The following is a 27644-nucleotide window of genomic DNA, read 5'->3' as shown; positions in this document are numbered from 1 at the left end:
TTCTCTCCTGTGTGGGTTCTCATGTGATGAACTAAGTATTCCTTGCGAGGGTACTTTTTACCACACTCAGAGCAGCAAAATGGTTTCTCTCCTGTGTGGACTGTCATGTGTTTCTGCAAATGTCCACTCTGTGAAAAAGATTTCCTACAAACTGAGCAGCTGAATGGTTTCTCTCCTGTGTGAGTGCTCATGTGTCTCTTCAGATCTGCCTTGGTGGTAAATTTTTTCCCACACTCAGAGCAGCTGAATGGTTTTTCTCCCGTATGCGTCGTCATGTGTCTCTTAACATCTGTCATGCGGCCAAATCTTTTCCCACACACAGAGCAGCTGAATGGTCTCTCGTCAATACTACATGTCAAGTCACTGACAGGGACTTTATCATCATTGAGAAAGTTTAAACCTGACTGAGGTTCTCTGGTCTCTGTCCAATCATCACTGTCATCAGTNGTGGGGGCTCTGGGTCCTCCTGTTCCTCTTTAATGTGTGGAGGCTCTGGGTCCTCCTGTTCCTCTTTGATGTGTGGAGGCTCTGGGTCCTCCTGGTCCACACTGGAGCTCCACTCCTGCTGCTCAGGGGGAACCTCTTCTTTAACCACCAACAGCTGCTGGACATCTGCAGGAAACAGGAAACACACAGATGTTACAGAGAAATGTTGTTGTTCATTCTCATCACAGCTAAAAAACTCCTTACTGAACTTCTACAGATCTCTGAGCATCAAACAGCTTCACAGTGTTCACTCAGTGTACAACCGATCATAAATGATGCTGTGGACCACTGAAAGCCACCTTCCTGATATGTAACATCTGCTTCCAGCATTAGCTAACTTCATGCAGTTTCTCAAGTCAGTCACCAGTGGTGGAAAGTAGCTCAGTATATTTACTCAATCACTACTTGTACTTTGAGTATTTCTATTTCCTGACACTTTATACTTCTCTCATGACACCTCAGCTGTCAGCTAACAACAGGAAACTGAGGCTATAATTCACACGGGCAGAAAAGCCAACGACACCAGAGAAGCTAACGGCACCAGAGAAGCTAACGGCACCAGAGAAGCTAACAGCACCAGAGAAGCTAACGACACCACAGAAGCTAACAACACCAGAGAAGCTAACAGCACTAGGGAAGCTAACGACACCAGAGAAGCTAACAGCACCAGAGAAGCTAACGACACCACAGAAGCTAACAACACCAGAGAAGCTAATGACACCAGAGAAGCTAACGACACCAGAGAAGCTAACAACACCAGAGAAGTTAACGACACCACAGAAGCTAACGACACCACAGAAGCTAACGATACCACAAACGCTAACGACACCACAGAAGCTAACAACACCACAGAAGCTAACGACACCAGAGAAGCTAACAACACCACAGAAGCTAACAACACCAGAGAAGCTAACGGCACCAGAGAAGCTAACGGCACCAGAGAAGCTAACGGCACCAGAGAAGCTAACGACACCACAGAAGCTAACGACACCACAGAAGCTAACTTGGCTTTTAATCGTCGACAGACTGAATATTTATGGAACAAAGCTGCAGTTATATTATTAATAATGAACTTGTAATGTTTAATGAACAAACCTGCTCTGTGTAAACGAAGCTGAGGGTTGAAAACAGCGTCCAGTAGTTTCCGTTGTCGCTCGTTCTCCTCTTTTGATCGACAAAGTTCCTCCTCGTACTCTGCTATCGTTCTTTCAAACAGCCCAAATATCTCTTCAGCAGCCGCAATTAGTCGCTGCTTCACCAACGATCTCAGCATTTGGACTTTAGACATGTTCACACTTTAAAAACACAACAAAGACACTCTGCTAACATTTGTTTCTGCTGGACGCCATCTTCTTTCGTTCTTAATGAGGTTTAATGGCAGTTGTCGAACCAGCTTTCAATCGCATTACCGCCACCTACTGGACTGGAGTTGGAGCAATAGATGTAAATACCCTTGTGATTCCTGTTACTCTCAAGTAATTAAATGGAAGCTTATGTACATTCCTTGATGTGTGAACATAGTCTTAGCTTAGGAGTGATTTAGGAAAGCTCTGAGAGCAACTCTGAGCAAGGAAGGAACAGAAACTTTTATCTTACTGAGGGGTGTGGTTGACCCTGTTGCTAGGTGTGATGCTTTCTTTTAACAGATGTGATTGGTTGTCACAGACACACCCTTTTGTGAGCCTGGGAGGACAATAATTTTGTTTTCTTGCAAATATGCGGCAAACAGATAAATATAGACACTCTAATGTTGTCATTTCAAACATATCAGGCACTGTTTCAACTCTCTGTTGCTCAAGAGTTACAAAAACACACACTGCTGACCTGTGACGTGTGACTGTCTGGTGAATCTGTTGTTAAAAAGTTTTCCCACACACTGAGCAGCTGAAGGGTTTCTCCACTGAGTGGCTTCTCAGCTCTGTCACCGTATGAAATATTTCTCACAAAATCAGCAACTGAAGGTTTTCTTTTGTCTTTTTTTTTTTTTTTTTAAATCCTTCATTCATCAATTAGTGCATATACATGTGGACACAAGTATTCGGACACCTGACCATTACACCAACAGGGACTGTAATGACAGTGTATTCAGATACATGTACTTTAATATGGAGCTGGTCCCCTTTCACAGTTGTAACAGCTTCCACTCTTCTGTGAAGGTTTTCCACAAGGTTCTGTTTCAGTGGGAATTTGTGCCCATTCGTTCTGTGGAGTATTTATAAGGTCAGGCACTGATGTTGGACGATAAAGCCTGGCTCACAATCTCCGTTCCAGTTAATCCTAAAGTTGCTTGATGGGGTTGAGGTCAGGGGTCTGTTCTTCCACACCAAACTCATCAAACCATGTCTTTGTAGTCCTTGCTTTGTGCACTGGGGCGCAGTCATGTTGGAGTAGAACGGGCCTTCCCCAAACTGTTGCCACAAAGTTGGAAGCATAGCATTGTCCAAAATGTCTTGGTATGCTGAAGCATTAAGATTGCCATGGACACCCATTCCAGAAAGCTCCTGCTGCACCGTTCTTGTCTTACATTAACGCCAGTGGAAGCTCGACACTCTTGAGCTATGGAATCAGCCAAGCGTTGGCGACTTTTGCGCACCATGTGCCTCAGCAGTCGTTGACCCTGCTCTGTGATTTTCCACGATCTTCCCCTTTGTTGCTGTTGTTCCTAAACGCTTCCCTTTTCAAATAATATCACTTACAGTTTCCTGTAAAATATCCAGCAGGGATGAAATTTGATGAACCGTCTTATTAGACTATTGGAAACGCCCAGCTTTCTTCCAGTGTGATGGCATTCACCTAAATGGCCTTGGCTCACGCACTCTGACTGAATATTTATGTTACAAAATTTTAATCTCTCCCACGCCCTGACTACCTGCTGCTTCACGTCCACACCAGCTCAGCTCTCAAGCACTGACTGTTAATCTGGCTCTTCTCAATCTAAGATCGCTTTCCAACGAAACATTTATTTTAGACGTGTTTAGTTTTATTGTACAGCACTTTGTAACTGTGTTTTGAAAGGTGCCTCATAAATAAAGTTCATTGTTATTTATTATTACAGATGTTACTGGTTTACATCAAATAAAAGGGCACAGATAAGTTACAGGGGACAGCCTGTGAAGAAAAGAAAAAAAGAGGCAAATATGTGACGTTTGAAGGATTCTGTGGTCAGTGAGGGATCTGTGATGTAGCATGACAGCATTCTCCAGATACTGGTAAGATAGTGGATTTAATTCAGTTTATTGTAAAATCAGTGGCGTTGGAGTTCGGGGTGGGCGATATATTGAATATAGTCGATGAATCGCGGCTTATTCCATGCAATATATAAAGCGACTGTCGTGAACATTGTGTATAAATTGTCACAGGATTTTTTAAAGCCATGGGCTGAGACACGATTCAGCATTTTGTTTCACAAGCTAGAGATTCACAAACATGATACCCCACACACTCTTCCCGTTAGGTCATTCTCTCTCGCGTGTGAGCAGGAGAGGTAATGCATGTTTTTATATCACAGCCCCAGACCGCTACCATTTTGTGATCACGGAGCACCAGTGCAACTTGTGTGTTTTGTATCCACTGGGCTCCAAACCGTGACTCGCAGTCGCATTTTGTGACCATGGAGCTCCACTGTGACTTACAGATGCTATAAATACATGAACTGGAGAACTGTGTGTTTGTTACCAGCTCACAGTGAATAAATCCTCATGTTTAAAGGTACCGTAGTAACAGTTTAACCTTCTGCTAATTGCTAACAACTGACAGGAAGCTACAAGTTCACAGCAAAAACATGACTGAGATTATCTGTTCTCTGTCCAATCATCATCAGTGTTCAGTCTCAGGTTCAGAAGACTCACCAGTCTTGTCATCAGTCTCAGGTTGTAAATGTGTATCTGGATCTGAGTTCCTGGCTGGTTCTGGTCCTCCACAGTCCTCTCTATCAGCCTCTGTTTCCATCTGTTCAGCTGAGCTGCTGGCTGGAGGCTCTGCCTCTCTGTTCTCCTCAGTTTGACTGTGATGAGGCTGTGAGGACTGACACCCAACACACTGATGGTTTCTGAGTTGATGAGGCCAAGTGAATTTTTGGTCACAAACACGGCAGCTGAATGGTTTCTCTCCTGTGTGGATTCTCATGTGAACAACTAAGGTTTCCTTTCGCGGGAATCTTTTACCACACTCAGAGCAGCTGAAAGGTTTCTCTCCTGTGTGGCACCTCATGTGTTTATGAAGATACCCACTATGTGTAAAAGATTTATTACAGATTGAGCAGCTGTAAGGTTTCTCTCCTATATGTGTGTGTATGTGTCTGTGTAAATCTCCACTCTGTGTAAAAAACTTCTTACAGACTGAGCAGCTGAAAGGTTTCTCTCCTGTGTGAATCCTCATGTGTTTCTGTAAATATCCACTCTCTGTAAAATATTTTGTACAAACTGAGCAACTGAATGGTTTCTCTCCTGTATGGATTCTCATGTGTCTCTGTAAATGTCCACTCTGCGTAAAAGCTTTCTTACAGACTGAGCAACTGAATGGTTTCTCTCCCGTGTGGATTCTCATGTGTCTCTGTAAATCCCCGCTCTGTGTAAAAAAGTTATTACAGACTGAGCAACTGAATGGTTTCTCTCCGGTGTGAATTCTCGTGTGCTTCTGCAAATCTACAGCTTGTGTAAAAGATCGCTTACAAACTGAGCAGCTGAATGGTTTCTCTCCTGTATGTGTGCACATGTGTCTCTTCAACTCCGTCTTGCGGCTAAATCTTTTCCCACACTCGGAGCAGCTGAATGGTTTTTCAACAGCAATACATCTTGTGTCACTGACAGAAGCTTGATTAGTTTTCAGAGCGTTTAAACCTGATTGATACTCTCTGGTCTCCTTTAAATCATCGTTACTGTCATCAGTCTCAGGTTCAGGAGAGTCTCCAGTGTTGTCATGTGTCTCAGGTTGTAAATGTCTCCCTGGTTCTGGTCCTCCACAGTCCTCCCCTTCTGTTTCTGTTTCCATCTGTTCACTGTATCTTTGATGAAGCTGTGAGAAATGAGGTTCCTCCTCTTCATCATCTTCACTCTTCACAGGGACAGGAGTGGATGTGAACTTGGTGATATCAGCCTCCTCCAGCCCTTGAAGCTGCTCTCCCTCCTGACTGATCCAGAGTTCCTCCTGTTCCTCTTTAATGTGTGGAGGCTCTGGGTCCTCCTGGTCCACACTGGAGCTCCACTCCTGCTGCTCAGGGGGAACCTCTTCTTTAACCACCGACAGCTGCTGGACGTCTGCAGGAAACAGAAAACACACACACAGATGTGACTGTCACTACAGCTTTTTTTTAAATGTATAATACACAGTAATACACATGCACTACTTTTCCAGCCATTACTCCCTGTTAAACTCCCTGTGCACAGTGACCAAACACACTGCTGAACCCAGAAGGACACAAACTGTACAGATACAGATGGTTGTAGCTGGTGATTTGAACCAAACAGTGTTTCTATAACATGTAATAGAGTGCTGCAGAAATGCATTGTCATTCTTACACTTCTATTGTGTGATTCCTCAAGTTTCCATAATGACCTCATTTTCAACCAGCCACACACACACACACACACACACACACACACACACACACACACACACGCACACACATCAGATCTTGATGAATCAATTACTTAAGTGTAAAATCTTTGCTGATGTACATTGTATAATAAGTTGGGAAAGAAATGACGTAACAACAGTCAGTGGAAACCAAAGTCATCAAACCACTGAGGGCTGGATTCAAAAAATCACACTGAATATCAAAGTCAAAAAATTAAATCACAGGCTGATCCAACTTGTGTGAATTTTATCACATCAACTCATGATGTGACTCAGTAGTGTGTACGGCCTGTTTGGACCTGTGAGCTCCTGGACAGTCTGTGGCAATACTTGGCAGCCTTTAGGTCAGGGGACTGACTGATTCACAATCACTTGTGCTTCCTACAGACTGATATCCCTGCAGTTTAACTGACTTGGTGTTAAACTGTGACCATTAAGTGTTCCTTTAATTTTTGAGCAGGGTATTTCAACAGCAAAGTAATAGTAAATAAGCATCATTCTTGAAATGTAATTATAGCTGCATCAAAAGGCAGGGAGGACACATAGCTAACGACACCAGAGAAGCTAACGGCACCAGAGAAGCTAACGACACCAGAGAAGCTAACGACACCACAGAAGCTAACGACACCACAGAAGCTAACGGCACCAGAGAAGCTAACGACACCACAGAGAAGCTAACGGCACCAGAGAAGCTAACGACACCAGAGAAGCTAACGACACCACAGAAGCTAATGGCACCACAGAAGCTAACGGCACCACAGAAGCTAACGACACCAGAGAAGCTAACGACACCACAGAAGCTAACAACACCACAGAAGCTAACGGCACCAGAGAAGCTAACGACACCACAGAAGCTAACGACACCACAGAAGCTAACGTGACTTTAAATCGTCGACAGACTGAATATTTATTGAACAAAGCTGCAGTTATATCATTAATAATGAACTTTTAATGTTTAATGAACAAACCTGCTCTGTGTAACTGAAGCTGAGGGTTGAAAACAGCGTCCAGTAGTTTCCGTTGTCGCTCGTTCTCCTCTTTTGATCGACAAAGTTCCTCCTCGTACTCTGCTATCGTTCTTTCAAACAGCCCAAATATCTCTTCAGCAGCCGCAGTTAGTCGCTGCTTCACCAACGATCTCAGCATTTGGACTTTAGACATTTTCACACTTTAAAAACACAACAAAGACACTCTGCTAACACCTGGTTCTGAAAGACGCCATCTTATTCAGTGTAAAGTTAGCCACAGTAAGAATACTGCTTCCGGGGCAGGAGGGGTTAATAAGCTTCAAAATAAAAGTCCGGAAGTTTTACTGAAATTACAGGCTGCCTCAGAAAAACAGGCAGGGAAATATTGATTGAAATACACTTGAGCTTGAGGGTTTATTCTTGAACTTGGAAACAAAAGCCTCAAAACATTTTACACCACGATGTCGACATAAGTTGTTTAATAAATCAGTAAACACTGAATGACTCAATTTAAAGGTGTTAAGGAGATTCTTCTCATGTCAAAGTATGGCAATTTCCCCTTCAGGTAGGATCAGGACAAAAGAGGACAAAGTAAAGTATTAACTCTCAAAACAAATAACAGACCTGAAGTCTCCCTCCTTCATTTTAAAGTTCAATCTGAGCTGACTGCATGGATGAAATTATTAATATCCAGCAGAACACTTTACATACAGCATGTGAGCGAAGACGATTTTTAAACATGTTCACAACTGTTTCAACTCTCTGTTGCTCCATTTAAACATGTTCACAACTGTTTCAACTCTCTGTTGCTCCAGAGTTTCATCACTGCTGTTGAAGACACACTTATGACCTTTGACATGTGACTGCCTGGTGGATCTTTACTTTAAAACTTTTTTCACACTGAGCAGCTGAATGATCAAAAAGCACAAAAAGTAAGGAAATTTGTGTTTGGTAGATTATTTCTTTGTTGCATCAATGCTTCTTGGGAATAATCCTTATACAGTTGGAAAACCTGTTTATTTCCCTTTTTAAATGGTGCCACATTTGTAAGTAACATGTATTTGTGGGATGAGCAGCAGAGCTGAGTATGTGGGCTGTCAGCCATGAAAAATTTGCCTAATCTTCTCTGCCAATGCCAAACACCTTTTTTTGCTGTTGATATTGACTCATGTTTTGAGCTTCTGGTACCCCCAGGTGCTGACAATCAGGTGTGACTGTCAGGTGTGAATCAGCATGCCATGTTTGACTGATCTGGATAGGGCCCGTGCGATAGGGCAACTTCAAGCTGGTGTTCCGCAAAACCAAGTTGCCACATTATTTGGAATGAGCCCTCGTACCGTCTGCAAAATGAAGGCCAAGTTACATTTTACGGGGAGTGTCAAAGACAGGCTGTGAAGTCGGCACCCCAAGAAGACCGTTTCCTCATCCTGTCAGCACTTAGGAACCGTAGGCAATCTTCTACAGATTTGCAGTCAAATTTTGCCCAGACAATCCGGAACAGAGTGCACACAGCCAATCTCTGGTCTCATAGCAGCTGGATCGTAGGGTCAAAGTGTGGAGAAATTGCGGAGAACTCTTTGCTGATTGCTGCACCGATAGAGTAACATCTTTTGGTGGAGGCAGTGTGATGGTGTGGGGCGACATCTCTCTCACTGGAAAAACAAGTCTTGTCATCATTGGAGGCAATCTCAATGCAGAGATATCAAGATGAAATTCTGCAGCCAGTGGCAATCCCACATCTCCACAGTCTGGGACCGAACTCTGTCCTCCAAGATGACAACGCTCGCCCCCACAGAGCGAGGTTTATCAGAGACTACCTCCAAAATTTGGGATGGAGAGGATGGAATGGCCTGCCAGCAGTCGTGACCTCAACCCCACTGAACACTTGTGGGATCAGCTTGGGCGTGCTGTTCGTGCCAGAGTGACCAACACAACCATGGGATGCCATCCCACAGCAGTGTGTGACCAGGCTGGTGACCAGCATGAGGAGGAGGTGCCAGGCTGTTGTGGCTGTGTATGGTTCTTTCACACGCCACTGAGGCTGCTGTTTGTTAAATGAATAAATTGTTAAATGGCTCATATGTCTTGTTTCTTCAGACTTCAATCATCCAATCCACCAAACAACAGTCAACAGCATAAAAAGCTGTTAGGCAAATTTTTCATGGGCACAACCCACATACTCAGCTCTGCTGCTCATCCCACAAATGCACGTTCCTAACAAATGTGGCACCATTTAAAAGAGAAATAAACAGTCAACGGCATAAGATTTATTGCAAAGAAGCATTGTTACAACATTGTAACAAAGAAATAATCTATCAAACACAGATTTCCTTACTTTTTTGCTTAATTTAGTTTTTTCCTCAGCTGTTACTTATGACACGAGTAGACAAATATTTTAACACACTCAGAGTGACTGGGCCTAGTTTTTGATGACAATAACTCTCATACAGTGCACTTGGACTCCATTATTTTACAGAGAATTTCTGTCTGATTGAGGTTTTCTGGTCTTTATCCAATCATTATTAGTGTTCATTCTCAGGATCAGAAGACTCTCCAGTCTTGTCATCAGTCTCAGGTTGTAAATGTGTATCTGAATCTGAGCTCTTGGCTGGTTCTGGTCCTCCACAGTCCTCTCCATCAGCTTCTGTTTTCATCTGTTCAGCTGAACTGCTGGCTGGAGGCTCTGCCTCTCTGTTCTCCTCAGTTTGAGTTTGATGAGGCTGTGAGGACTGACACCCAACACACTGATGGATTTTCAGTTGTGTAAGCCAAGTGAATGTTTGGTCACAAACACTGCAACTGTAAGGTTTCTCTCCTGTGTGAATTTTCATATGTTTCTGTAAAATTCCATTTTGCGTGAAAGATTTCTCACAAAAAGAGCAGCTATAAGGTTTTTCTCCAGTGTGGCTTCTCATGTGTTTTAGTAAACCTCCACTATATGGAAAACATTTCTTACAAACTGAGCAGCTGTAAGGTTTTTCTCCAGTATGGCTTCTCATGTGTGCTTGTAAATGCCCATGCTGTGTAAAAGATTTCTTACAATCTGGACAGCTGAAAGGTTTCTCTCCCGTATGTGTGTTCATATGTCTCTTCAGATCTGTCTTGGTGGGAAATTTTTTCCCACACTCAGAGCAGCTAAATGGTTTCTCTCCTGTGTGGCTCCTCATGTGCATATTTAAAGTTCCACCTAGTGTGAAAGATTTATTACAAACTGAGCAGCTGTATGGTTTCTCTCCTGTGTGGATTCTCATATGAACAACTAATGTTTCCTTGCGCGGGAATCTTTTACCACACTCAGAGCAGCTGAAAGGTTTCTCTCCTGTGTGACAGGTCATGTGTTTATGAAGATACCCACTATGTGTGAAAGATTTCTGACAGACTGAGCAGCTGTATGGTTTCTCTCCTATATGAGTGTGTATGTGTCTGTGTAAATCAGCGCTCTGTGTAAAAAACTTGTTACAAACTGAGCAGCTGAAAGGTTTCTCTCCTGTGTGTGTTGTCATGTGTTGCTGTAAATATCCACCCTCCGATAAATATTTTGCACAAAGTGAGCAACTGAATGGTTTCTCTTCAGTGTGGATTCTCATGTGTCTCTGTAAATGTCCACTCTGCGTAAAAGATTTCTCACAGACTGAGCAGCTGAAAGGTTTCTCTCCTGTGTGGATTCTCATGTGTCTCTGTAAGTCTACAGTCTGTGTAAAGGATCTCTCACAAACCGAGCAGCTGAATGGTTTCTCTCCTGTATGAATGCACATGTGTCTTTTCAGCTCAGTCTTGCGGCTAAATCTTTTCCCACAGTCAGAGCAGCTAAATAGTTTTTCAACAGCCCTACATTGTGAATCACTGACAGGGTCTTCATCATTTTTCAGAGAGTTAAAACCTGACTGATACTCTCTGGTCTCCATCCAATCATCGTTACTGTCATCAGTCTCAGGTTGTAAATGTGTATCTGGATCTGAGTTCCAGACTGGTTCTGGTCCTTCCCAGTCCTCAATTTCAACTTCTGTTTCCACCTGTTCAGTGTGTCTTTGATGAAGCTGTGAGGACTGAGGTTTCTCTTCATCATCTTCACTCTTCACAGGGACAGGAGTGAATGTGAACTTGATGATATCATCCTCCTCCAGCCCTTGAAGCTGCTCTCCCTCCTGACTGATCCAGAGTTCCTCCTGTTCCTCTTTAATGTGTGGAGGCTCTGGGTCCTCCTGGTCCACACTGGAGCTCCACTCCTGCTGCTCAGGGGGAACCTCTTCTTTAACCGCCGGCAGCTGCTGGACGTCTGCAGGAAAAAGGAAACAGGAAACACACACACAGATGGTATTGTCACTAAACAGCTTTTTTCCTCACTTGATGGAATACAAAGTTTATCTATAACACCTGCAGAACATATACGTTCATTACTATACAACTGAAAGGAAGCAAAATAATTAAATTAAATTAAATTATTTTCAAAAAGCAAAACATGTCTTATAAATTGTCTTGTCTTATAATTTTTTAGTGTATAGAAAAAAGTAATGCACAGTAGGACACATACGCTGCTTTTCCAGCCATTACTCCCTCTTAAACTCCCTGTGCACAGTGACCAAACAAACTGCTGAACCCAGAAGGACACAAACTGTACAGATACAATGTACCAGCTGTGACAATGTCATCAGTGGTCACATGACAAAACAATTGGTAGTTGGAGCTGGTGATCAGAACCAAGAACAGTGTTTTTGCAATGTTTTTGCGCAATTAAGTGCTGCAGGAATGAGTCAGCATTTTTATACTTCTGGATCCCTCTTCTTGACTGAATGGGTTGTTGGTTAGATGCCTGAAATAAGATCCCCACTGGCCCTTCTGGTGAAAATAATTACAGTCTGACCTTACTGCAGGGTGCTTATTTATCATCCATTGGTACGAACCATGTGGGTATAGCTTGTTGGTAAGTTTTGGCTAAAATTTGGCAAGAGAGCAACTGGCAAGGCCATTTTCCAATGGCTCCCAACTAAAGCCCCGTTTCCACCAAACAGTATGGTACCTTTGACCAAAAGTAACCCTTCAAACATGGTACCTAGACCGTGGCGTTTCCACTCCTTAAATGTGGGCGGGGTTGTTGTCACTCACTGCTCCGTCCAGCACTCGCTGTATTTCCTCATCATCCGTCCAGCACTCGCTGTATTTCCTCATCAGCGGTGACACAGATGGAAGTGTGCACCTGGTTTATTGTCCACAGAACGAGGCTGCACGCCCACATTTTCAGAGCAAAACAGAACAGGCTGCAGTGAGAGTCTCTCTCCATGGGATATTTAAAAATAGCAGCTTTGTGCTTTTAGTCCTTTAGCTCAGGGGTTTAGTGTTACTGTAGCTCGACGCTACGCAACCCTTTTTCTCTCCGAGTGAGGATTAGAATATATGCAGTTCACATAACCTGGCTGAAATTAATATATATAAACACTTGAAACTCATTACAAAAAGTGTGTATCATATAAAAACTAAAGTGATGGTCAAAGTTGTCACAGTGAAATTTAAGGTGTGCTGATGGATTCACGTCATCAACTCATGCATTGAGTAACATTACAAGTTAACGTTCCACCTTAAAAGTTGCCGGCAGTCGGCCCAGTGAATAAAGTTCATTTTTCTCAGACTCCAGCTGCTGTGAGAGGCAGCAAAACATCCAGGCAACTAAAAGGGCAATGAATCACCTTATCACCATATATGGATATTTAACGTTAAACAAGACAGCTGTTCTATCAAAATATGAACTTTACTAATATTAGTCCATATGCACCAAAAAATAATTTACTGTACAATAAAGTAAATCAATATGCGATTCGTAAAGTTCCATTGTGACATTGTTATCAACAGTGTAAGTAAATTCTTGGAATTCAGTTATAGCTTTTAGTTTTGGTGTGACACCCCGAGATTGCCAGAGAAGCTAACGGCATCAGAGAAGCTAACGGCACCACAGAAGCTAACGACACCAGAGAAGCTAACGACACCAGAGAAGCTAACGACACCACAGAAGCTAACGACACTAGAGAAGCAAACGACACCACATAAGCTAACGACACCAGAGAAGCTAACGACACCAGAGAAGCTAACGACACCACATAAGCTAACGGCACCACAGAAGCTAACGACACCAGAGAAGCTAACGACACCACATAAGATAAGGACACCAGAGAAGCTAACGGCACCACAGAAGCTAACGGCACCACAGAAGCTAACGACACCACATAAGCTAAAGACACCAGAGAAGCTAACGGCACCATAAAAGCTAACGACACCAGAGAAGCTAACGACACCACATAAGCTAAGGACACCAGAGAAGCTAACGGCACCACAGAAGCTAACGGCACCAGAGAAGCTAACGACACCACATAAGCTAAGGACACCAGAGAAGCTAACGGCACCATAAAAGCTAACGACACCAGAGAAGCTAACGACACTAGAGAAGCTAACGACACCACATAAGCTAAGGACACCAGAGAAGCCAACGGCACCACAGAAGCTAACGGCACCACAGAAGCTAACGACACCAGAGAAGCCAACGACACCAGAGAAGCTAACGACACCACATCAGCTAAGGACACCAGAGAAGCTAACGGCACCATAAAAGCTAACGACACCACAGAAGCTAACGCGGCGTATAAACGTCGACAGACTGAATATTTATTGAACAAAGTTGCAGTTATATTATTAATAATGAACTTGTAATGTTTAATGAACAAACCTGCTCTGTGTAACCGAAGCTGAGGGTTGAAAACAGCGTCCAGTAGTTTCCGTTGTCGCTCGTTCTCCTCTTTTGATCGACAAAGTTCCTCCTCGTACTCTGCTATCGTTCTTTCAAACAGCCCAAATATCTCTTCAGCAGCCGCAGTTAGTCGCTGCTTCACCAACGATCTCAGCATTTGGACTTTAGACATCTTCACACTTTAAAAACACAACAAAGACACTCTGCTAACAGTCGTTTGTACTCGACGCCATTTTGTTCAGTGTGAAGTAAGCCACAGTAAATAATACAGCTTCCGGAAGTGCTGAGTTTCTGAGGTTCAAAATAAAAGTCACTGTACAGCTGATGATATAGCCATCACCTTCCTCTGTATACACGGACAACTCGTCACTGATTCTCTTGCAAACTTTAATGGTGAATTCTGGAATTATAAATGAAAAACCCATTCTGTTATCTGAACTCTTTGAAGCATCTGTATTGGACGCCATCTTGCTCAAACAGTGTGACGTTGGCCAGTAAAGAATACAGCTTCCAGGGCAGATGGGTTTCTGAGCGTCAAAATAAAATTTCAGAAGTGTTACCATAATTAACATACTGAAGCGGCATTTATAGTTGTGCAGCAGAGCCCACGCTGTTGTGAGCATTTTTACTTGCAGTTACACTTCCAAAAAACTAGTCGGCGGTGGAGGTTTCTTAAAAGTGCTGTTTAGTTGATTCAAAACACACATTAAACACACATTAAACATGGCTTAATAGAAACAGTTTCAAACACAAGTACACAAAGCAGCTTCACTATAACTCGCAGCATTCACAGACAAACACTTTGTCACATTTCTCTGGACACATTTCCCCTACAAATACAACATGCTAACTTTATTAGCACAAGTCTATGGCATTTTACATTGTATAAATTAGCCTAGCAACTAGCAATCTTTCCCTCCTCTCATATGAAACCAGGGACAACAGCAACATTTAACAAAGGTAACGGCACACAATTTGGCTCCATTACAACTCACAACATTCACTGACTAAACAACTGTCTTATACTTAACAAGTTTTCCAAACAAATACAAAATGCTAACATTGTTAGCACAAGTCTATGGCACTTTACACTGTATAAATTAGCCCAGCAGCTAGCAGAGATTTCCTCTCCCCCTTCCACGAGACTAAAAATGCTATTTTTGTGGAGGCTTTATTGTCCTCACAATTTATTGTTTCCTTATCTGTGAAATTAAAGTAAATAAAAGCTTTGTTTCCACTGAGGGAAATGGTGTCAGCTTACAGAAACAGACAGGAGGTCTGTGTGACCGCAATGTGTAGTTACATTTCTGGGGAGGTGCACGTCAGGTTATGGCGTCAGCTCTACGTCGACATGGAGCCGACCCTGTAGCTATGGTGTCGATTCAACGCAGAAATAGAAGTTCCCTATTATTCAGAAAAACACGCAGGAAGAGAAATGATTAAAATATGCTTTTCAAAAGACTGACATTTATTGAGCTTTGAACTTTAGTCCTTAAACTCCAAATAGGTTGTTGGCTGTAACTTTTTGCGTGCTGCCGTCTCAGCTAGGTCTCCCTTGTAAACCAGCCAGAATTTTATCCTGGTTCAATATTGGTTAAATTAAATTAAATTAAATTAAAAGTTTCTGTCCCATGCGCTTTGTCCTTGTCAGATTAAAGTTGTCCAAATACATTTAAAATGCAATGTAGGATATGACCTAATAATACATTTATGGATAAATGGATAACACTGAATAAAACTTAATTGTATTAATTTACTAACACTTTCCCCCTCTCTGACTGACCCCCTTTTGTGCACAGTCGGCAAATTCATGCATTAATATCTCTACATCCATCTGATTAAAATGGAGCTTCTGCCTTTTATTTACCTGTTGCCATGGTGAATCATAGTATCGGAGCTCCACTGATGATGGCTGTTTTCATTCACCGCACTTGAGCTCAACTCAGGGTTGATTAAACTGATTCTGATCAGCTGTTCAGGGCTCCTTGTGTCTCACCACATTTCAATAAACATTCATGAACTTATATATAAATGAAAAAGAAAGAGGGGCAGTGTAGTGGAGGATATTAACTTATGTATGTTGTAATTACGCCCCTAATAGATAAATATGCAAAACATGTAAAGCCTATTGAAGTCAATACAAATAAAAGCAGTTTAGTGAAAGAGTAAACACTGTGAATGACTCAGTTTAAAGATGGTTGGGCGTTGTTAACCATTGTGAAACATTACCAACTCTAAATGCTGTTTGCTCACAGCAGAGGAAGAAAGACATTCTTCCTCTGATGTTTTCATTTCAAACATGTCAACAACTGTTGCTCCAGAATTTAATCACTGCTGAAAGTTTCATGTGAACCAGCAGTTTTACTGCCGCTGTTGTCGAAGACAGACTTATGACCTTTGACATGTGACTGCCTTGTGATTTTGTTGTTTAAAATTTTTCCCACACACTGACCAACTGAGGGGTTTCTCCACTGTGTGAATTCTCATGTGCTACTTCTGAGTCTAGCAGACAAACTTTAGCCACAATCAGAAAACCTTGACATTTTTGCTTGTAATAATTTTCATACGATGAAGAGAGACTTAATAATTTTTCAGAAAGTTTTAACAGTACTGATGTTTACTCGTCTCCTTCCAGTCATCACCAGTATTCAGTCTCTGGTTGAAAAAATTCTCCAGTCTTGTCATCAGTCTCAGGTTGTAAACATGTATCTGGATCTGAGTTCCTGGCTGGTTCTGGTCCTTCAAAGTCCTTTCCACCCACTTCTGTTTCCATCTGTTCAGCTGAGCTGCTGGCTGGAGGCTCTGCCTCTCTGTTCTCCTCTGTCGGAGTTTGATGAGTCTGTGAGGACTGACACCCAACACACTGATGGTTTCTGAGTTGGTGAGGCCAAGTGAATCTCTGGTCACAAACACGACAGCTGAAAGGTTTCTCTCCTGTGTGGGTTCTCGTGTGAACAACTAAGGTTTCCTTGCGCAGGAATCTCTTCCCACACTCAGAGCAGCTGTAAGGCTTCTCTCCTGTGTGGCACCTCATGTGTTTATAAAGATATCCATTATGTGTAAAAGATTTCTTACAGACTGAGCAACTGTAAGGTTTCTCTCCTGTGTGAATCCTCATGTGTTTCTGTAAATGTCCACTCTGTGTAAAAGATTTCTTACAAATTGAGCAACTGAATGGTTTCTCTCCAGTGTGGATTCTCATGTGCCTCTGCAAATCGCCGCTCTGCGTAAAAAAGTTATTACAGACTGAGCAACTGAATGGTTTCTCTCCAGTGTGAATTCTCATGTGTTTCTGCAAATCTACAGCTTGTGTAAAAGATCGCTTGCAAACTGAGCAGCTGAATGGTTTCTCTCCTGTATGAATGCACATGTGTCTCTTCAGCTCTGTCTTGCGGCTAAATCTTTTCCCACACTCGGAGCAGCTGAGTGGTTTTTCACCAGCACAACATCTTGAATCACTGACGGGAACTTCAGTATCTTTCAGAATATTTAAACCTGACTGATACTCTCTGGTCTCCGTCCAATCATTGTTACTGTCGTGTGTCTCAGGTTGTAAATGTGTATCTGGATCTGAGTTCCAGACTGGTTCTGGTCCTCCACAGTCCTCTCCATCAGCTCCAGTTTCCACCTGTTCAGTGTGTCTTTGATGAAGTTGTGAGGACTGAGGTTTCTCTTCATCATCTTCACTCTTCACAGGGACAGGAGTGGAAATGGACTTGGTGATATCATCCTCCTCCAGCCCTTGAAGCTGCTCTCCCTCCTGACTGATCCAGAGTTCCTCCTGTTCCTCTTTAATGTGTGGAGGCTCTGGGTCCTCCTGGTCCACACTGGAGCTCCACTCCTGCTGCTCAGGGGGAACCTCTTCTTTAACCACCAACAGCTGCTGGACGTCTGCAGGAAACAGGAAACACACACACACAGATGGTATTATCACTAAAGAGCTTTTTCCCTCACTTTATGGAATACAAAGTTTATTGATAAACATCTGCAGAACATACAAGTTCATTACCATACGAATGAAAGGAAGCAAAATAATTTAATTTAATTATTTTAATAAGCAAAACATGATGAGTAATAAAGTAATACACAGTAGATGTACTACCAGCTGTGATGATGTCATGAGTGGTCACATGACAAAACAACCAGATGGTTGGAGCTGTTGATTTGAACCAAACAGAACCAAGAACAGTGTTTTTGTCATGTATATAGAGTGTTGCAGAAATCAGTCTTCCATCCAGAAAAGAATTAGCATTTTTACACTTGTCTTGAATTCAGTGGGTTGTTTGAGTGGGTTGTTGGTTAGATGCCTGAAAAAATATCCCCACTGGCCCTCCTAGTGGAAATAATTGGAGTGTGACCTTACTGTGGGGGCGCTTATTTATGAAGGTAGCACAAAGGTTGTGAAACAAGACAACCTGAGATGAACCATGAGGGTATAGCTTGTTGGTAAGAGGGTTAATATAGCTCAGAAGTTAGGCTAAAATTTGGGAAGAGGACAACTGACATGGACAATTTTAAGGAGTCCCTTAAACTCTCACCTCAAGATATCATAAGGTCTGTGGGTACCCACAAGTCTCCCCTGAACTTGAGAAGGCTTGTATTTGACAAATGTTTATTTTGCAATCAACATACCCCTCAAACTTTTGTCTTTCTGAAGAAGAGGACACTCAGGCTATTGACACAGCAATGAATCACCTAACATGGATAGATATTAAACACATCTAAACAGGACAACTGTAGAACTCAAAGTGATAACTGTACTTGTATTAGTCTGCACACATCAGAAAATTACTGTACAATAAGAAACTAAAGTACATCAGTATGTGATTCCTCAAGTTTCCATAATGACATAATTTTCAACTGTATAAGTAAATTCTTGTTGTTCAGATATAACTTTATGGTTTTGGTGTGACACACCAAGTTCTCCAGAGAAGCTAACGACACCAGAGAAGCTAACGGTACCAGAGAAGCTAACGACACCAGAGAAGCTAACGACACTAGAGAAGCTAACGGCACCAGAGAAGCTAACGGCACCAGAGAAGCTAACAGCACCAGAGAAGCTAACGACACCACAGAGGCTAACGACACTAGAAAAGCTAACGACACCACATAAGCTAACGACACCACAGAAGCTAACGACACCACAGAAGCTAACAGCACCAGAGAAGCTAACGGCACCACAGAAGCTAACGACACCAGAGAAGCTAACAGCACCAGAGAAGCTAACGACACCACAGAAGCTAACGACACCACAGAAGCTAACGACACTAGAGAAGCTAACGACACCAGAGAAGCTAACGTGGCTTTTAAACGTCGACAGACTGAATATTTATTGAACAGAGCTGCAGTTATATTATTAATAATGAACTTGTAATGTTTCATGAACAAACCTGCTCTGTGTAACCGAAGCTGAGGGTTGAAAACAGCATCCAGTAGTTTCCGTTGTCGCTCGTTCTCCTCTTTTGATCGACAAAGTTCCTCCTCGTACTCTGCTATCGTTCTTTCAAACAGCCCAAATATCTCTTCAGCAGCCGCAGTTAGTCGCTGCTTCACCAACGATCTCAGCATTTGGACTTTAGACATGTTCACACTTTAAAAACACAACAAAGACACTCTGCTAACTGTTTTTCTTCTCTATCGGACGCCATCTTGTTCAGTGTGACGTTATCCACAGTAAGAATACAGCTTCCGGCATAGGTGAGTTTCTGAGGTTCAAATTAAAAGTCCAGAAGCATTACCGAAATTCAAGATATACTCAGAAATACACACGGGCAGTTCAATGATTAAAATTCAGAAGAATGACATGAACTAAACTTACTTTATTACTGATTATTTATTTGTATTTTAAATATAATATTTATTTACAAACAAAAAGCTTCAAAACATTTCTCATCACAAAGCTCCAAATAAGTTGTTGTTGTTTCTTCTCATGTCAAACTACCAGGTAAGATCAGGACAATGGAGGAAAAAGAAAATCATTACCCTAAAACAAACATCAGACCTGAGGTCTCCCTCCTTCATTTTCAGGTTTAATCTGAGCCAGCTGCATGGATCAAATTAATATCCAGGAAAACACTTAACCTACAGATGATTGATTGATGATTCACTGATGAGGAAATGTCATCAGATATCTTCAAGTCATCAAGAAGAACCAGGATTAGAATAAGAAATGTTTTAACACACTCAGAACACCTGGACCTATTTTTTTTTACCGTAATAACTTTCGCACAGTGTACTGGGACTTCCTCACTTTACAGAGAGTTTAAACCTGACTGAGGTTCTCTGGTCTCCTTCCAGTCATCATCAGTGTTCAGTCTCAGGTTCAGAAGACTATCCAGTCTTGTCAACAGTCTCAGGTTCAGAAGACTCTCCAGTCCTGTCATCAGTCTCATGTTCTAAATGTGTATCTGGATCTGAGTTCCTGGCTGGTTCTGGTCCTCCACAGTCCTCTCCCTCTGCTTCTGCTTCCACCTGTTCAGCTGAGCTGCTGGCTGGAGGTTCCCCCTTTCTCTCCAGTGTGCCTTCTCATGTGTTTTCGTAAACTGCAACTATATGGAAAAGATTTTTCACAAACTGAGCAGCTGTAAGGTTTTTCTCCAGTGTGGCTTCTCATATGTACTCGTAAATGTCCTTTCTGTGTAAAAGATTTCTTACATACTGAGCAGCTGAATGGTTTCTCTCCTGTATGCGTATACACGTGTTTCTTCAGATCTGTGCTGGTGGGAAATTTTTTCCCACACTCAGAGCAGCTAAATGGTTTCTCTCCTGTGTGGGTCCTCATGTGAAACTTTAAACTACCTCGGAGTGTAAAAGATTTCCTACAAACCGAGCAGCTGAATGGTTTCTCTCCTGTGTGGATTCTCATGTGCTTTTGTAAATTTCCATTCAGTGTAAAGGATTTCTCACAAACTGAGCAGCTAAAAGGTCTTTCTCCCGTATGAGTGTTCATGTGGTGCCTTACAATTGACTTGTCGCCAAATTTTTTCCCACACTCAGGGCAGCTAAATGGTTTCTCTCCTGTATGAGTTCTCATATGTGTCTTCAGATGATCGGCTTTACCAAATCTTTTCCCACACTCAGAGCAGCAAAACGGTTTCTCTCCTGTATGAGTTTTCATGTGTTGCCGTAGAAGTTTCTTGTCGCCAAATTTTTTCCCACATTCAGAGCAGCTAAATGGTTTCTCTTCTGTGTGGGTCCTCATGTGAAACTTTAAACCATCTCGGAGTCTAAAAGATTTCTTACAAACCGAGCAGCTGAATGGTTTCTCTCCTGTGTGGATTCTCATGTGCTTTTGTAAATTTCCATTCAGTGTAAAGGATTTCTCACAAACTGAGCAGCTAAAAGGTCTTTCTCCCGTATGAGTGCTCATGTGTTGCCTTACAAGTGACTTGTCGCCAAATTTTTTCCCACACTCAGGGCAGCTAAATGGTTTCTCTCCTGTATGAGTTCTGATGTGTGCTTTCAGACATCCAGTTTTACCAAATCTTTTCCCAGACTCAGAGCAGATAAATGGTTTCTCACCAGCACTACATTTCAAATCACTGACAGACACTTCTTCATTTTTCAGAATATTCAAACCTGACTGATATTTTCTTGTCTCCTTCCATTCATCACTGTCATCAGTCTCAGGTTCAGAAGACTCTCCAGTCTTGTCATGTGTCTCAGGCTGTATCTGTGTATCTGGATCTGAGTTCCTGGCTGGTTCTGGTCCTCCACAGTCCTCTCCATCAGCTCCAGTTTTCATCTGTTCAGTGTGTCTTTGATGAAGCTGTGAGGACTGAGGTTTCTCTTCATCATCTTCACTCTTCACAGGGACAGGAGTGGAAAGGAAGTTGATGATATCAGCCTCCTCCAGCCCTTGAAGCTGCTCTCCCTCCTGACTGACCCAGAGTTCCTCCTGGTCCTCTTTAATGTGTGGAGGCTCTGGGTCCTCCTGGTCCTCTTTAATGTGTGGAGGCTCTGGGTCCTCCTGGTCCACACTGGAGCTCCACTCCTGCTGCTCAGGGGGAACCTCTTCTTTAACCACCAACAGCTGCTGGACGTCTGCAGGAAACAGGAAACACACAGATGTTACAGAGAAATGTTGTCGTTCATTCACATCACAGCTCAAAAACTCCTTACTAAACTTCTACAGATCTCTGAGCATCAGACAGCTTCACAGTGTTCACTCAGCTGTGTCAGGTCTCTATACGACATCTGTAAGTAACAGCAGTATCACTACACTGTACTTTTGAATTTAGACTTTCGGTGCAAAGGCCTGGGCTGAGAAAGGACTATGAGAATGGGGTTCAGAGTTTGTTGTCCTATAGTGCTGTACAACTTCAATTAGCAAGTCTTTAATTTGCATCCCTCACTGAACTCAACCCTGACTGTATGGGACAGGCACAAAACTCTTACTCAGCAAAGATGGGAAATAATATCATTATATAAACCAATATGAATATCATTTGTATATAAAATCGGCTATCACATATAAATTCGAAATTAGTTATTTGATCTCGCTTGAAAAGACAGCACATCTCCGCTACAGCTTAGAGTGGTATTCCTCAAGGAAGCATTCTTGGCCCACTTTTGTTTTTATTATATATGCTTCCACTTGGAAACAATATAAGTAAAAACTTTTTAAAGCTAAATGAAGACAAAATTGAGATTAGTTTAATTGGAACAAAAGCAGCATGAGGAAAAATGCAGTCAGTATTTGGTGGTCTTAGCAACTCCACAGTAACAGCAGCCACAATAGCTGGGAAAAAAAATTGCTAAGCGGCTAAACTGTTACTTACAGTTTTCAGGTGATTTGTTAAAATGGTTGTAGATTTGTGATATGCCAGTTTCCTTTGGCAAACCTGCCACTCGACTTTTTGAGAGTCACCTCAAACTATTCCAGAAGCTTGACTTTGTCAACATCATGAAGTTGCGTGTTTTTCTTGCATATTTTCCTGCCTTGTCTTGTTTTATCAGAATGTCAACGGCAGCTACCTGTTGGAGCTGAGCTGCCTTCAGGCGGAGTCGGCGCAGCTATCCCTCCACACTAACAACATACCTCTGGAGTCACTTTGGGAACACAAGCGAAATGATGCACAAACCAGCCTTTTGTGTTTCACAGAGACATGGCTTTCTGAGGATGTGGACTTTCATGTGGATGGTTTTAACATCATTCGCGTTGACAGAGATGCAGCCAAAATGTGGAAGTCATTTGGGGTCAATCAAATATGTTTTATGTAAACCGGAAATAATCAGAGAATTTGAGGGTTCAGAAAAAACAAACATATGGTATATGGTATATCAAACATGCAAAAGGAATGTAAGACCATGCAACATAACCAACCAGCAAAGAAGCTAACGGCACCAGAGAAGCTAACAACAACAACACAAAAGCTAACGACAACAACACAAAAGCTAACGACACCAGAGAAGCTAACGACACCAGAGAAGCTAACGACAACAACACAAAAGCTAAAGACACCAGAGAAGCTAACGACACCACAGAAGCTAACAACAACAACAACACAAAAGCTAACTACACCAGAGAAGCTAACGGCACCAGAGAAGCTAACGGCACCAGAGAAGCTAACGGCACCAGAGAAGCTAACGACACCGCAGAAACTAACGGCACCAGAGAAGCTAACGACACCAGAGAAGCTAAAGACACCAGAGAAGCTAACGGCACCGCAGAAACTAACGACACCACAGAAGCTAACGACACCACAGAAGCTAACGACACCAGAGAAGCTAACGACACCAGAGAAGCTAACGGCACCGCAGAAACTAACGGCACCAGAGAAGCTAACGACACCAGAGAAGCTAACGACACCAGAGAAGCTAACGGCACCGCAGAAACTAACGACACCACAGAAGCTAACGACACCAGAGAAGCTAACGACACCACAGAAGCTAACGTGACTTTAATCGTCGACAGACTGAATATTTATTGAACAAAGCTGTAGTTATATCATTAATAATGAACTTGTAATGTTTCATGAACAAACCTGCTCTGTGTAACCGAAGCTGAGGGTTGAAAACAGCGTCCAGTAGTTTCCGTTGTCGCTCGTTCTCCTCTTTTGATCGACAAAGTTCCTCCTCGTACTCTGCTATCGTTCTTTCAACTAGCCCAAATATCTCTTCAGCAGCCGCAGTTAGTCGCTGCTGCACCAACGATCTCAGCATTTGGACTTTAGACATTTTCACACTGCAAAGTCACTCTATTGACACGTGTCTACTGGACGCCATCGTCTTTCTTCTTCTTCTTCTTCTTGGCTTTTTATAGAGGTTGTCAAAAACGTTAAGGTGCATTACCGCCACCAACTGGTGTGGAGTGTGGATCGGGACTCTATCTCAAATGTTCTCGCCGATAATAAGGGGGAAAAAATCTTAACATGCAGAAAATGTAGACAGTAAATAAAACAAAACTATATTCTCCCAATCAGATTCGTTCTCCTAAGATCCAGTAAAATGCTTGATAACATCTCTGACTTGAACTTCTCTGTAAAATATCTCTTTAATCAAAACTCAACTTCATTTCGTTCAGATTTGATATAAGTCTATGTAATTACGAGATAATGTGTTGATTTTTTAAAAAATTCATTCAGTGGATGCCGTGCCCTTCTGTAGTAAACGATACTTCCGGTCAATGTTTTTCAGAATAAAAGCATTATATGGGTAGACAATGAAGTGCATTGCATTCGATGAAGCGCGCTGATAAGATCTCAAACGACATAAGATCTCATAATTACAAAAACGTATGTTGTAATTACAAGACAATGTGTCCTGAATGATCAAATCACAGTCTTGATATTATAGTTTCCCCTCTTCCCCTCTTCAGCAACAGAATCTGTTGCTGAGATGTCAATAAATGACTAGTTAAAATGTCTTTTACTACGGTGTGATTTCTTTTCAAGGAGGAGAGATAAAAGAAACACATGTAATAAATGAAGCAGCTTTCAGTTCGTGTGTTGCCTTTATTAAGTTCAAATAATCTGGAAAACACTTTATGCTTTTTACATATCTAAACAACTCAGTTTGAGGATGGACACATTTTAATACATTTTCAGAGATCTGAGTAAACAATGAACCAAATTCAAGAGATGATGAGAGATTGTTTATCTTTCCTTTAGGTTTAAAATGGAAGCTGAAAGTCTGGAATTAAAATCTGATACTTCATCTGTTTTTCGCTGACAAACTGGTTTGTCTGAAGGTGACATTTTTAGGCCTTTTTTTTGTTGTTGTCATTGGATAGGACAGTCTGGGCAAGAGGGTGGATGGCGTGCAGTGAAGGGCTGCAGGCTGGAATTGAGCCTGAGCGGACTGCAAAACTTCGAAGGAAGAGCGACAAGAAAAGAGAGAGAGACAACCCGAAGACAACGACAGTGTCAAGGGCGTGGGATCATTCCAAGTTAAAGAGTTAGCATACCACAACAGTACGTCCTCAATGCTACAACATCTAAGTGGAAAACATTCAGTGTGTGCATCGATTCGCTGAGCGACCCAACACAACGTTAACGTCATGTTCAATTGCATTTAATCGGTTATTGTTGGTTGAGATTCATAATGCATGTGAAGTATGTATGTGTATTATGGCTTTAAAATGGCTGATTAATAACAGAAATCAATGCGATGGCTAACGTTACCTGGCGATGTATCACGCGTATTCGCCAAAATTTGCTCGCGAATACAGCAACACATGGAAAATAAAATGCTGTCGTCAATTTGTTTAAGCCTGAGCTTCATTCATATTGTAAGTCACGCACACGTTAACACATGCGCACCCCTTACTCGCAAGAGCAAATGTGTTGCTCATTTATCTAATTTCTGACTTTTCTTATCTTCTTGTATTTATTACCGTTACCCTTAAATAAAGCTAGAGTCATTACATGAAAACATGCAGTATTACTTATCCAATCACATGATAAATCACCAGAATAATCCATAGAATACTTGATTACTAAAATAACTGATAGCTGCAGCCCGAGCAGGGTCACTGCCGAAGCCACCGGACGCCCCCCCGAGTCCATGTTTTTATTACAGTTTAACGTTGTAAAAGGGCACCGCCACCTGTGGAGATCTGGGCCCTGTGTCAGAAAGCAGGTTTAGTGAAAACTAGTTTCCTCATTGATTCAGTTCATATCAAGGCCAGATTGAAAGGGCATTAGGACATTAGTTTGTTACTCAGGACTATCCGTAGTTATCGCTGTTACAAACAAACTGTGAAGCCCTCACTCGTCACTGTACGCTTTACTCCAGGGCTGGTCGCCATCTTCGACCTTTCGTAGGCTCAGTCACTGGTATTTGTTCATTTAATAAGCCACACTGAGTAAACTCCCTTTGTACTTTTATGTCCTCTGCTCCTCTCACTTGGAATTACCTTCAAAAAGAGTTACAGCTACATGAACTGGTCTCCCTGTCTGATTTTATACTCCTTGCGAGTACAAGGACGACAGAGTCGGTTGGGTCTTGTCAATGTGCGTAGGTGTCCTAATTGTTTTGATGTTTTATATTGTGTGGCTGTTGGCTGTAATTTTTTGTGTGCTGCCGTCTCGGCCAGGTCTCCCTTGAAAAAGAGCCGAGAATTACTTGGTTAAATGTGGGGTGAATCATCGACTATATTTTTCATCTTCAGTTGCCGTCCCCTGCATTATGTCTGTCAGATTAAAGCTGTAATGTAGGCTATGACCTAATGATAAATTGTAGGGCTGTCCTGAATGCCATTTTTTTATTGTATTGCGGAGTTTTGCACAGCGGCGACTGGATCTTTGCTCTCAAGCCACAAAAAAATGTGATGGCACAACAGTCTCCTTCAGTACATTATTCTATGCTTTCTTTTGATGCAATAAAATGGTTAATCAGCAGTGCTGTGCACTGTAGAGCCGATGCGGGGCTGGTTCTGCCGGCCTGAATAGAATATAATGTCTATAGCCTTACTGTTGTGTACAGCCTTTATAGACTGAGCTGAGTAGTGATGCACGGGTCGACCCGTAACCCGCGGGACCTGCAAATGGACCTGCGGGTCGGGCAGCAGTGATCGTCTGTTGAATCGGTCTGTAAATGATATTTTGACATTATTGGCTATTACTGTCATGGCATCCGAAGGTACTGATGCGTTGAGCAGGTGACAGTCCACGGCCGTTTTCAAAACACACGTGTGTCACGCACTCCAAAAGAAACTTTAAACAATAATTTATTGTACAAACGGGGGGAAACAAACATTGACAAAAACAGTTCCATAATTCATATTAAATTCAAAAGATAACGAAAAAACAGCTACAAGTTAGAGGGAATAGTGATAAAGTGGTCAAACTTGGCATTGATCCACAGACTCAGACGGATGCGCTCAAGCCTATATTTTCACATTTTTAACAATGCAATTTAAAAGTTTTGATGTTTATTGATAACCTACATTTACCAACAACAAAAAGACTACATTTAGCACCAAAAAAATATGTAAAAAAATAAAAAATAAATAAATAATAATAAAAAAAAGTAAATAATATAACGAATATCGAATACCAAATTTTCATAACGAATACCTACCCATAGAAACAAATATTCGAATATCCGAATATTTGGGTACAGCCCTAATAAATTGATGGATAAATAATACTGAATAAAACTTAACTGTATTTATTTTTTGACACTTTATCACACTCTGACTCAGACCCTTTTTTTTGATAAATGTACGCAGTGTGCTTATTCATGCATTAATATTTCTATGTCCAACTGATTAAAATGGAGCTTCTGCCTTTCATTTAGTTTAACGTTTCTGAAACAGGCCCCTGTTCACACAGGGCTCCTTGTGTCTCACCACATGTCAATAAACATTCATGAACATACATATATATATATATATATATATATACATATATATATATATATATATATAATATATATAT

General features: G+C 41.9%; 1 protein-coding gene and 1 long non-coding RNA gene across 23 annotated transcripts in view; one reads left to right on the top strand and one right to left on the bottom strand.

The window, feature by feature from the left end:
• LOC126404393 (uncharacterized) overlaps positions 1–27644 on the top strand; it is a 130757-nt gene that overhangs the window by 34359 nt on the left and 68754 nt on the right. The window contains exons 2-3 of one of the 2 annotated variants that reach the window (XR_007571457.1): positions 446–496; positions 21653–21688. This is a non-coding gene — a long non-coding RNA (uncharacterized LOC126404393). The remainder of the gene's footprint in view (positions 1–445; positions 497–21652; positions 21689–27644) is intronic. The other variant, XR_007571458.1, reaches the window with a different exon arrangement.
• The window catches only part of LOC126404276 (gastrula zinc finger protein XlCGF57.1-like), a 236338-nt gene that overhangs the window by 144897 nt on the left and 63797 nt on the right, over positions 1–27644 (bottom strand). For 5 of the 21 annotated variants that reach the window (XR_007571426.1, XM_050067381.1, XM_050067382.1 and 2 more), the window contains exons 2-3: positions 4335–5741; positions 581–612 (exon numbers count right to left, since the gene is read on the bottom strand). Coding sequence is in view for 20 of the 21 variants with exons in the window: in XM_050067381.1 (XP_049923338.1) it covers positions 581–612; positions 4335–5741 (1439 nt within the window). In the remaining variant the exon portion in view is untranslated. Of the gene's footprint in view, positions 1–580; positions 613–4334; positions 5742–7807; positions 11305–13740; positions 14125–17302; positions 17653–19151; positions 19421–19588; positions 20310–21339; positions 21805–23747; positions 23998–27644 lie in introns of those variants that run through there. The other 16 variants (XM_050067396.1, XM_050067395.1, XM_050067393.1 and 13 more) reach the window with 10 other exon arrangements.

This window comes from Epinephelus moara, chromosome 17, assembly GCF_006386435.1.
Source record: "Epinephelus moara isolate mb chromosome 17, YSFRI_EMoa_1.0, whole genome shotgun sequence".
NCBI lineage: Eukaryota > Metazoa > Chordata > Actinopteri > Perciformes > Serranidae > Epinephelus > Epinephelus moara.
The sequence above is the reverse complement of the archived record's forward strand: the minus strand, read 5'-3'. Positions and strand labels throughout refer to the sequence as shown.